At 41.1% G+C, this 12,500-nt stretch overlaps 1 protein-coding gene across 3 annotated transcripts in view; it reads left to right on the top strand.

Annotated features, from left to right (window-relative positions):
- Window positions 1-12,500, top strand: part of LOC138056374 (trichohyalin-like) — a 49,716-nt gene that overhangs the window by 32,216 nt on the left and 5,000 nt on the right. For all 3 annotated transcript variants that reach the window (XM_068902159.1, XM_068902157.1, XM_068902158.1), the window contains exons 24-31: window positions 314-559; window positions 1,753-2,081; window positions 2,981-3,257; window positions 3,742-3,941; window positions 7,916-8,171; window positions 9,596-9,775; window positions 11,081-11,308; window positions 12,353-12,478. In XM_068902159.1, coding sequence (XP_068758260.1) covers window positions 314-559; window positions 1,753-2,081; window positions 2,981-3,257; window positions 3,742-3,941; window positions 7,916-8,171; window positions 9,596-9,775; window positions 11,081-11,308; window positions 12,353-12,478 — 1,842 coding nt within the window. The remainder of the gene's footprint in view (window positions 1-313; window positions 560-1,752; window positions 2,082-2,980; window positions 3,258-3,741; window positions 3,942-7,915; window positions 8,172-9,595; window positions 9,776-11,080; window positions 11,309-12,352; window positions 12,479-12,500) is intronic.

Raw genomic sequence — 12,500 nt, 5'->3', positions numbered from 1 at the left:
GGGACGGGGAATATTTTGCTCGCGGTTATGGAGTACCGACCGAGCGCAGCACCTTTGCCTGGTCAAACCTAACTAAGTCAATAAGTGTGTTGTCATATGCACTGCGAGGATCACTTCTCCCTTCCTAATTGTTGCTACCAAATCCCGACAGGTTATATGATAAATACCTCAGTACAATGAAAAATACTGTTTTACTAGAGATGGAACGTACTTTACTAATACTAATTTCAAATGCAGTGTCAAGTACAATGTTGACACTTACTTGAAGTCGGCTCACTTTCGAGCAAAAATGTCATCTACCGTTGCTTTCCAGGAACTCAGGAAACAATGGCGAGAGTCTGGACCCGAGGAAATGTCGCAAACTGTTGATGAACAAGAGACAATACTACGAGAAGGCGTCAGCCTAAAACTTGCCTTGAGTCGTGAGGAAATAGCTCGGGAAGCTGCCCAAGAGGGAAGGGATCTGGAAGCGAATGAACCCGAAGTGTCACTACTGGCTGCTCTCCAGCAAAGCCAGGATCAAGAGGCAGAATACCTTATAAGGGATCTTGCTGTTAAGGTAACCTGGCTAAGCTGTGTGTTTGTAGTTGGTAAATTCATTTGCTGGATATTCTGACTGGAAATGGTATCCACTCAGAAGATCTGATCATGGTCAAAAGCTTCAGGAACGTCACGAAATTATTATATAATTTAAAGTTCCGTTACTTCCTGCTGTTGATTGTATAATTAATAAAACAAGAATAAGAAGTTCATCACAAAAAATGGGAAAACATGCTGTCTTAAATATATTTCTCAGCGGCTAAGTAGCAGGTATATAATATTATTATATATACATATACTGATCTAGCTCTGTGGCATTATAAAGATTTTGTTTTCATGTCCAAATTGAGCATTCTGCTAGGATCAGTCATTGCCGCTAGCAGTTGCGCATGCTCACTAACTCGCTAGTTTGAGCACTCTGGCATGACTTAGATGTACCACATGTGTGGGACATTTGGGGTGGCTTTTTAAGCTTAAACTCCAATTTAGGCAGCAGCTCTGCACTGTTGAGGCCCAGAAGGCCAAACAGTGCTGTCTGCAGTTAGTTATACAGATATATAAATGTATCCGTACAAATTATTATGGGTCTATGTTATCAACCATACCTGTAATTAGATCTAGCTGGCTGTGAATGTAATGTAAATTCGTAATTAGCGTTAGTTCTTAAAAGTGGGTAGTATAAGCGTAAGCTTTGTTAACTATGTTAGCAATAATAAATTGTTTAAAAAGTGAAAATAACAATAATAATAATAGTAAATAATAAATAACACGCGCCGCTAATAAAATTCCCAAACAGCGTTATAAGTCACTTCACGTTTGTGAACAGTAGGTAAGCAAAGACTTCTAAGTATTTTTGACGATATTCAGCCCCTAGAACCAATATTGGATGCTAAAGCTTTTTGCTTAAATCGTTAGCTTGGACTTGAACTTTATTTTAAGTGACAACTGTTTTTGGAGCTGAGGCACTATTTGTGGACACTGTAGAGAGATCAAATCAACTTAATCAAGAAATTAAAATGAAATCGTAGGTTGGCTTTTGAGGAATTGTTAATTTTTAATAGAAATAATTAAACAATGTGAATACACTATAATTAACCGATGTGAAAAATTTGAACAACGCGACTAAATTATTAATAGAGTAATTATTAATAGACACGGAATCCATCTAGGGAGTGGTTGGTTATATATTTTGAGCATGCTTCTTTGTTTTAGAATCCCATGACACTGAAGCAACTTCAAAGTGTTCACACAATGGCTTGTCAAGAGCGCTGGTACGACAACCTCGCCGCGTGCGTCCTGGGACTGAAAAGAGCCCAGGCTCGCGCTAGTGGTGAAGAGTCGGCTGAGGAAGAACTGGTAGAAGCCCTGGAGCAGAAATATGACGCACTAAAGGATAAACTGATGAGTGAAGCCCTGATGAAGCAGATGGGAGCTGCCGAGTGGGCAGCATTGTCGGAGAGGGAGAGACAGGCCAAACTATTGAAACTAAAGTTGCAGGAACGAAAACTGAGGCAGGAAGGCAAACTAGATGAGGCCTCCAGGTTTGTGACCTATTTCATTTAGCAAAAGCTCCTCAGCCACGACTAGTGTCACAGAGGAGACAGTGTGGTCCAGTGGTTAGGGCGCTTGCCTTGAGATCCGAAGATCCCGGGTTCAAGACCCGCTCTGACCACTCGTTGAATTTGATCCTGGTAGTCCCTGGTTCAACTTCCCAGCTGCACTTGTAAATAGCCAACTGGTTTGCCTCCGGCCAGTTGGGATTCTTACTAGTTGTTGTTGTTGTTGTTGTTGTTGTTCTGTTCTGTCGTTTCGTTGTTGTGTTTCATTGGCCCTGAAAAGCCCCTATGGGGAGCGGTCAATTAAGTATGTATTGTATGTATTGTATTGTACATTTTGTGGTGTTACACATCCCTTACAGTCCTACCACTATGATACGTGCCCGTGAGGGTGTTCACATGAAAAGCATTGGTTACTTTGGGCGTTGAATTTTTTCACGAGCCAGGTACGTGTCTTACACGTGCCAAGACACGTGCCTGGTAACTCTCAAGCACCAATGTACTGCTTGGTATCTTCTCAAATGTGTTTTTAAGTACTCGTTGCTGGTTGTAAAAGTTAACCTTAGCATAATCTGAATGAAACATGCAGGAAAAAAAAACTTTTAAAGGTAATGTATGGATTTGACAAGATTCTTTGGTTCTTTTTCCTCTTGGTTTTTTCTGCTAACCGTGTTTTAGAAACACACGGTGTTTCAAATTTTTTAAATGATTGAGCTCGAACACAGTCAATTCAACCTCAATTACGAAAGTCACTGTTTACAAAAACAAATTAAACTCTTTAATGTTACGCTATTTTTTCTTTTGTTTATGAATTTGTGGTTTGTAATTTGGCTTAAAACAGGTTCTTATGTAAGGACGAACTAAATTTAATGAACATATTTCAGGCTTCTTGGCGAAGGAATGAAGCATGACGCAGCTTTGCGAGCTCTAATGGGCGAATCCAAGGCGCAGCAGAAGCAGCGCTTACAAGAACGACTTGAGAAACTCCGGAAACTGAAACAGGAAGGCGGGGAAGTGAGCGTGGAGGAGATGACCGCTTTAGAGAAGGTGGAAGCCGAAGGAGTGGATGCGGTAGATGAACAAGTTTTAAATCACTTGATCGAGGAGACTGTGACGGATACAGAGGAAGTCACTACCAAGACACTGTTGAATGATTTACAGGTATGCTAGCGAACAAACCCCTGCTCGTCCCAGCAACCAACTTCTCCCTTCTCACCGACTTTTTAGTTGGGACTCTTGACATGTTCTTACAGCACGCTATACTTGCCGAAAACCAGTTTGAAGAAGGAAGCAGAGAGCAAAATTTCACTGTCGTCTTTTGAATTGCTGACTTATATTCCGTTGACTGGGAGGCGCGGTGGCCTCATGGTTAGAGTGCTCGACTCGGGATCGAGCGATCCGGGTTCGGGTCCTGTTCGGGGACATTGTGGTGTATAAATGGGTACCGGCGAAATTGCCGGGGGTGACCCTGCGATGGACTAGCATCCCATCCAGGGGGGAGTAGAAATACTCCGAGTCCCTTCATGCTACGGAAACCGGAGATAAGCGTCGGCCTAATGGGCCTTCTGGCTCGTAAACAGTGACTTCACCTTTACCTTTTATTCCGTTGACTACCTTGTAATTGAGGACTTTCTTCTCGTTTTAGTCTCAGTTTGAAGAAGAGAAAGAGGCGCTCTTGCGCGGTCTTCGCGACCAAGATGCGCGGTTCAACAGTGAGAAAAAACGCCAGCTTGAACTTGCAAAACTAAGGCGAGAGCAGAGACGACTGAAACAAGAAAACAACTTTGATACCGCAGCCTTATTGCTTGGAATGGCCAAACAAGAACGAGCGGCTAGAGAAGCAAAGTATGCCAGCTTTTGTTTTTTTAGAAAAAGATAAAACATAGGAAAAAAGGGGGTAGGGTCGTACCTCTTGTTGAACGCAACATTTTATTGGCTTTATAGTGTCGTACTTCCTATTGTTTTCTCTGCTAAACCCATTGTTACCTTTGTTCGTTCTATTGTTCTTTTGGCCACCCCTGAAGCCCATTCAATGAGGTAGGACACGACCCAAAAAAGGAAAGGAAGGAAAGGAACTTTATTTAAGTGTCTAGTCGTTCTAGCGCTGGGACGCTAATTGGCCAAGCAACAAACTATTGAAACTAAAGTTGCAGGAACGAAAACTGAGGCAGGAAGGCAAACTAGATGAGGCCTCCAGGTTTGTGGCCTATTTCATTTAGCAAAAGCTCCTCAGCCACGACTGGTGTCACAGAGGAGACAGTGTGGCCCAGTGGTTGGGGCGCTTGCCTTGAGATCCGGAGATCCTGGGTTCAAGACCCGCTCTGACCACTCGTTACGTGGAATGCCGAAGGCATCCACGTCTTAAAACCGGGCTGAATTCTTTTTTTTGTTGGTAGTCACAAATGTGCATACCCCACGGATATTGAATTAAGTTCCGATCGGGTGGACTGACTTATATTCCCTCCGGTATTTCCAAACTTCCCTGCCCCGTGGAGAACGCCTATACTTCCCAAGCCATCACGTTCTTCTCTGCTAGCGCGTTAGACCACTCGGCCACCGGGACACACTTCCGTCAAGTTGGTGAAAGCAAAGATTTATAATAGAATCTTTCCGCCCGCTATGATTGTTTCAGTATTTAACTATTCGATAAAGTGGATAGATGCTTTTTCTTTGAGAAAGGCAAGCTTTAAAGGTAAGGAGAATTTTCTATGTTATTTCTAGATCTTGCTTCGTACTTGTGTGTTCCACTGTGAACATTATTATTTTGCATAGAACGAATACTTCATTAGAAGCATTTTGCATAGAACGAATACGTACTCCAATATTTCTTGGGAACCAGTTTGTTCGCCGTTTTGAGGTAGAAAGAAAATAAGAAAATAGCTTTCAACGGCCAAACAAGATAAAAAATGAAATCAAGTTTAAAAAAAACGAATTAGCTACCGCCGTCACGGGGACTTCGCAGCGGTCCCCCATCCAAATACTAACCTCATTCGGAGGAGCTTAACTTCAGCTGACACTTGGACTAGCATCAACGATTGTGATCTTTATGTTAAATTCGCACATAGACCTTGTCGAACTTTATAACACTTGAAAGAAAAAAAGTAAACTAACAAAAACCCGGTGTCTTGCCGTCATTTTGTCACAGATGCATCCTTTGTTTCCGGAGTTGTCAGTATTAAACACGCAAGGTAACTTGATCACAGGCGGCCGCTAAAATCGATGTCACTTTCGATTTTGTGATTTTACTTGTACGACCAAAAGTACGATAGAAAAATTGAACTCAGATTGAACGTAACAAAAATCTCCCGAAATGTTTTTCGCTGATGGTAACTTGTATTATATTCGTGGCACAAAATTTATGATGTCTTCATCTCGCAAATTGTCTTATTCTCGATCGAAAGTTCCTTCTGCTCTCCTTAAAAACTACATATCATTGTTTATTTACTTTTGCGTCAATATTTGTTTTGCATACATGTAAGGCAGGCTAACAAAATCTGTACTTTGCTTAGTTCGCATTTTTGGGCATTAAAATAGAATTTTTGGTCGTACGTTCCTGACGGCAAGTTGCATCTTTTGACGTCTCCCATCCTGTTACTAACCCCGCCGGAACCCTAGGGATTAACTTCAATGCAAATTGGTTTTGGAAAGCTGTCAGAAGCACAGAGGGTGGGGTAATGCCCGTGGTTTACCAAGGAGGATGATGAAGATTCGGTCTGATCGACACGTAACTAACAACTGTGGTACACGATATTGTTTTGGTATCGTAAATCATTACAGTGTCATGACTGTCATGGTAGATATCTTTGCTAGATACCCCCTGAGAAGACATGTGGTTCAGTAAAGTACTTAACGCAGAACGATTGAAGAAAATAAAAGCAAATCGAGAAACATTTAACTTCAAGGCTGACAAGTTGATCATTTACAACTTCTTTTTCACCACAAGCTTAAGCGTGTACTCTGAGCTAGAACAGTGTCGGTTGTTTTTCTTAAACAACCGAAACTGTTCTGTGCTTGCCCCTTACGGCACTGACAAAAGTACCGTAGGTTAGTACATGGGTACTTGACCGTAGCCATTGGCCGAGAAACTAATCTTAGCCAAAAGGCCGAAAAGCGATCAGGACACGGGAAAACTTAGGTAAAAAAATAGCGGAGATATGGGATTTTTGGCTGGGGTGGGGGGGTGGGGGGACTGAGGAGATACGGGATATTTTTTAAAGTAGGAGCGCATTGCGTACGTGTGGTAGTGCAGTAACTAGACAGTGTTTTCTCGAGAAGTGATCACTAGGGTTTTTTGTTTTCGTGTTCGATAGTTTTTTGTTCAGCTCGAGGTTCATGACGAACCTTTGTAGTTTGTGAGAACTATTTACTACTTGTAGCTTTTGCTGAGTTTTGAATCGATAACAGAAAGAGTTTTGGCGATTTCAACCGAAACTGGACTACTGGATTTAAGCTTTTTCCTTGACGAGATTTCAAGTTATTGTGAAACGTTTGGTACCAAGTTACTCTAATACTGAAATCAAGATTATGGAATTGTAAAATTAGAACTTTGGACTGGACTATAGAACTCGCAATTACGGAATTTTACATTTTTGAGCATTCTGAGAAATGGAGTTCACATGTTGTCTTCTTGTCTTCGCCACGGCAGATTTAAACAGTTTGCAAGAAACTAAACCAGGATTACGGAACCGGAATTCGAATACATGGCCCGGTTGTTCGAAAGCCGATTACCTTAATCCAGGATTAGCGTAAACTTTTGTTTCATGTTTTCAACTTTTTGGTGAAAGTTCCTTTGCTTATTGACTTCTTCTAATGTAAAGTTTCACGGAATATCAGCCTTGAACAGCATTTGGGAGTAGAGAATAAAACTCGTTTGTTCATTTTTAACCTGAGATTAGCATTAATCGGCTTTTGAACAACTGGACCAGTATGATAAGTTGTTGAACTGTGATCTGTAATAAGTTTTTCGGAAGATTTAAGGCTGATCTTGTAATTGTTGGATGAACGTAGTTAAGGAAGGAAGTAAAACTGTAGGATTTAAATAAAGTCTCATTCCAAAAAATAAATAAATGAAAGATCCCGTATCCCGAGAACCCGCTACTAGGGCTTCCTTGTTTGCATTTGCAAATTTAGTAACATTAATAATGAGTTTTTACAACAGACAACTTCAAGTTATATTACAGATGTATCTTTCTGGTAATCTCTCGCCATTTTCCGATGTTTACCTGTACTTGAAGTTCACTGTAAGTGGACAATTTGTGTCAACTGTTTGCGCATTCCACGGATACGCCTTTGGAGGCGTCTTGTTGAATTTGTTCCTGGTAGTCCCTGGTTCAACTTCCCAGCTGCACTTGTAAATAGCCAACTGGTTTGCCTCCGGCCAGTTGGGATTCTTAATAGTTGTTGTTGTTGTACGTTGTTGTTCTGTTCTGTCGTTTCGTTGTTGTGTTTCATTGGCCCTGAAAAGCTCCTATGGAGCACTTCACATTACACTCTATTCAGTTAACTCTGTTTAGAACTATATTTATCGTCTTTAAACAGCTGAGGAGAAAGTACTGCCTTTGTAATTACATCCGCAAATAGTCAGACTTTCAAGTTTTGTCTCTCAACCCTTGTTCACAAACTCTGTGGGACGTTAAATATCCCACCGATTTGTCAATAAGGGCAGGTCACGGTGTTCCCCGTAATGTAGTCTGGTGTAATTGAGGACCACATGTTTATTAGCCTTTGGCTATTGAGTGCAACCCTCTTAAAGACTTCACGCTATAATTGCCTCGCGCGAGGATCTCGCGTGGCTTAACATCGTGTGGTTGTCTTTACAGTTACGAAAAGGATCGAGCCCGACAGGAGCAGCTTGCTCGGGATCGAATTGCAGCGATGAAGGCACGGCGTGCCGCGATGAAAGGAAAATCAGAAGAAAATGCGCAGAAAGAACTGGAAGAAAAACTGCTGAGAGAACAGGCTGAGGATAGCGAAGCCGACAAACGAAACGCGCTTGATATGGAGCAAGGCGGACTGGCACTATTTCAGGAAGCCATCTTGACTGAACTTGAGAGAAAGCACACTTCAGAGCAGGAGGTTCGTTTCGCCAAGGCTGATATTTTTTAATCCGCAACTTTTTCCTTTCCGGATATGCCTTCCATCCACACGTATCCGGCGAATTCGCTGGCCAAATCGCAACTTTTTGAATACGCTCTCCAGAGTGGATATTTTTGAATCCGGAACATTGTGAACGCCAAATCCGCCAAGATCGAGCCCTGGGCCCAGTTCCTCAAAAGCCGATTAACGCTAATCTAAGATTAAAAATTAACCAAGCAGTTTATTTCTCTACTCCCAAATGCTGTTCAACGCAGATTTTCGGCAGAACTTTACATGAGAAGACGTCAATCTTGAAAAACAAAAATAAGCAAAAGAAACTTTCACCAAAAAGTTGAAAACGTGAAACAAAAGTTTACGCTAATCCTGGATTAAGTTAATCGGCTTTCGAGGAACCGGGCCCAGGTCCTTACTGTGAAATCAATACTCTAGATGGCTGCCGAGGGCTTCATGGCGCATGCTCTGTTACCTGAGTTTCCTTGAGGAGTCCTGAGTACTAGTCAAGAGTGAATCCGGATACGTTTCAGATACGTGTGGAAGGGAATACGCTTCGTGTGGATGGAAATATTTTTGAATCCGGAAAGAAAAGTTGCGGATTTAAAAATATCTGGAGAGGTGTGGACGGGGCCTAAGTAACGACGACAGCCACGGCAACCACGAAGGGGAGTTGGGAGAATTCGAGACAGTTATGCAAACCCGAGACGCAGCCGAGGGTTTGCATAACTGTCAAGAATTCTCCCAACTCCCCCGAGTGTTTAGATGAGGCTATGGAAACACGGAAAATGGTCTTCTACTGCTTTTATAAAATATATATCTCAAAGATAATTCAACAAATGAAGTAAAATGCTTTTTTTTTACTTCTTGATTGAAACAGATTTTCTTGACACATTCTTGTATTTCCTACCAACCAATCAAAACGCGCGTCTGACAATACATAACCAATCAAAATTCGTGTGATGTCACAGCCGTATTTCCATACTCTCATCTAAACACAGCTATTGACCAATGAGAGTGCGCGTACTATCCTAATTATTTTATTTAAAAAAGTAATCTCATTGGTTAAAAGAGGAAATAGAAGTGTTTTAGCACAAACTTTTACGGTACTCTTCTTAACAACGTGAAATAACCAATTTTAGGCATTCAAATGTGAACCATTCATTCTTTCTTTTTGCTCTGAAAGCGCGCGTACCAATTCATTTTTAGGACACTTCACGCACATTGTACAACGTGACCGAGATGTGATAATCGCGAAAGACTTGCGATAGTGCAAAATTATATTTTTAAGGTGGCGTTTTCGTCGACGTGGTCGTGGTATAGATCTTACACTTTAACTTGAAGTCCCTATTACAGCGAATGTTACACTTAACGATGTATTTCTTCCTCTTCCTCCTCTGTTATCCCCGCAGGCCTTGACGGATCTTCTGACAAAAGCCGAAAACGATCAACAGGCTTTAGCGGCTGCGCGATACTTAAACGCATCGGATCGACAAAACCGAATCGATGAAATCGCTGATCAGAGAAAGGCTTGGAGGATGGATGCAGTCAGAGATGCTATGCAAGCTGTACCTAATGACTTACAAACAGAGGTCAGTTGTAATGTGACAATCGCTTTTTCTAAGCAACAAATACTCTCAGTTATGAGAGCAACTTGGACAGTTGCAAAGAGGCCTAAAAAGCCAGACCCGTTTTTAATTTTATTTAGCACAGCTCCATTGTGTAAAGAGTTAAAGTCTGCTACTTCCACTGGGTATTTCAATGTTTTCTCAGCTTTTACCAAGAGCCCCTTGATAGCTTAGAGCTGACCCCCAAATAAAAGAGAGCTTTAGTGCAATGTAACATCATTTACGCAACATTTCTATTCGTACGACAAAAGTTAATCGAATGATTGTTTTAGAGAATCAATCGAGAAAAGTATTGTTCTTGAAAAACTAGGAATTTTTTTAAAAGTGATAATCAACCTTGGTGTCCTTGACAAAAATACATAGCGTGATTTTTACATTTGATTGGAGATTTATAGCCAATCAGCTACAAGAAATTGAGTACAATGTAGTAATAATAATGATAATATAATAATAATAATAATAATAATGATAATAATAATATATAATAATAATATTCTTGTTTCTTAGCTTAAATAGTTTGGTTTGTTTTCTGTTCTCTCCTTCATCCTTAATTATTCATGTTATATCTCACTTTGTTACACTACTTATTGCACAACTTCACTTTATTCCTCATTGTACAACTGACGATGGATGATGTTCCATCCGAAACATGTCTTGATTAAATATGAACTTCAAAAACATCGTTTGGTTCATCAAAGCAACAATAATAATAATAATAATAATAATAATAATAATAATAATAATAATAATAATAATAATAGAACTTTCTTTTGACACCGGAGGTACCCAGAGAGAAACCTCTCGGAGTAGAGTAGAGAACTAACAAACTCAACCCACATAGACCGTATTCATATATAAATGGCGGCTAAGTAATTATTCTTTTGTCTTTATGCTAATCATCCTCACTAGCCTCGTTCGCACGAACAAAATTTAAAAGAAATTTTGCTCTAAAGTGAGGCTACTGAGGATGATTAGCATAAAGACAAACGAATAATTTCTTGGCCCCCATTTATGAATACGGTCAGTATGAACAGTATGGATCCGGGAATGGAACCCGGGCCACATTGGTGGGAGGCGAGTGCTATCAACACTGTGCCAACACTGCTTCCCTGTTCCCCTGCTGTGTAGGAAACAACATTGATATAAGGCATGGTGGATATTTTCTGTGAAAGTATTAGTTAAATTGAGCCCATTTCTTTCAACGGTTGTCGTATGTTGTCGAGAAACGAATAAATTTAAACTAAAGCAGTTGTTTTCTGATTTTAACAGGAAGAAAAGAAGGCTAATGCAGCTCGCATCGCAGAAAGCAGAGCGCACCACTTAAAGTTTCTCCAAGACGCTCTTGTGCTACAGATCGAGAACAAGCGAGCTCAACTCTTAACACAAGGCGTGAACGAGGACAAACTCCAGGATGAAATATCCGTCGCTCTTATGGCCGACTTACAAGAAAAACAGACGACTGAAAGCACTGCTATGACGAATGTGTTAGCTGACAAGGTAAGACCTCTGCCCTAGAAGGCTTGCGATCAGTCATTACGGCCGAAAATATTTATTTGCGCTTATTGAAATTGCCGCGTTGAAAAATGAAAATCGAGTGATCCAAATCCAAATCCAACGCGTGCAGATGCAACAAGCGTGCATGTGCAGGATGCCTGCTCGAGCGATTCGTGATGCATGCGCAACACCCGTGCACCACGTGTTCGTGTTGAAATGTTCGTTTTATCAAATGCGGCGTCGCATTTTGTCCCGTTTTACGAGCATTGACATTTACTGTCATTTGCATTTTTTTTCGAAGTAACTTTCCTGAGGTTTTTTTGGTCATTTTACTCGGCAAGTGTAATAAAGATGTTGATGTAAGTCATAGTGCATCAGCTTCCAGTATTGCTAGAAAATTCATCTTAGTAACAGTTAAGTTAGGAGTGTTCAGGTCATTGCAAAACCTTGGCAAGATATTGTATATTTCGTTAGCTCGTGTCTTCAGTTTACTGTTTCATGTCTGTTTTCTTGCTTTGTTTTTTTTTTTCTTTCTTTGTGTTTCTGTATCCGAGAATGGATGGTTTGCAACCAACCGTAAGAGACACAGATAACAATGGTGCGATGACAAGTGATAGTGGAAAAACAAAAAGGACCAATGGCTGGCTTTTTGGCGGCGATGACGTCACGTGAAAACTACCAATAAAAATCCAATCTTGACCCCAGTGCTCTTCTCTTTTGCGCATGAGGGCTCTGAGGAACCCTTACACCAAGTGTCTTCTCATTGGTTTCCCTGGAGAACAATAAAAAGCGTGTCTGATTGGTGCATTCATGTTAGTACGAGGAGTGAGCAGGCACAGTAAGGTTCAAATAGCCAATTTTTGGCTATAAGAACCCCACGGCGCATGTTCTCCTACATAGAGTTTCCCAGAGCCTAGGGTTATGCGCAGACATAAGATAACTTTAGCCATCAGAGCGGGACTTGCAATTTCCGAGCCCTTGTAACTTTCAAAGAAAGTCCGCATTCCTTAATTCGGTGATTTCATTTTCTTTCTCTTGATTGTCCAGGACGAGAGCGTCTTGTCACGTGTTAAGTCTGATCAGCGCATGGCACGCCAGGAAGGTTGGATGGATAACCTCGCTGCAGCTCTGATGGGCTCTCGTCCCATGAGGAAAAGAAGCACCACAATGGCTGTGAGTTGAGTACAGTATATTG

This window comes from Montipora capricornis, chromosome 7 (assembly GCF_036669925.1).
Source record: "Montipora capricornis isolate CH-2021 chromosome 7, ASM3666992v2, whole genome shotgun sequence".
In the NCBI taxonomy this organism is placed as follows: Eukaryota; Metazoa; Cnidaria; class Anthozoa; order Scleractinia; family Acroporidae; genus Montipora; species Montipora capricornis.
Note: the sequence above shows the minus strand (reverse complement) of the source record. Positions and strands in the feature narration are given on the sequence as shown.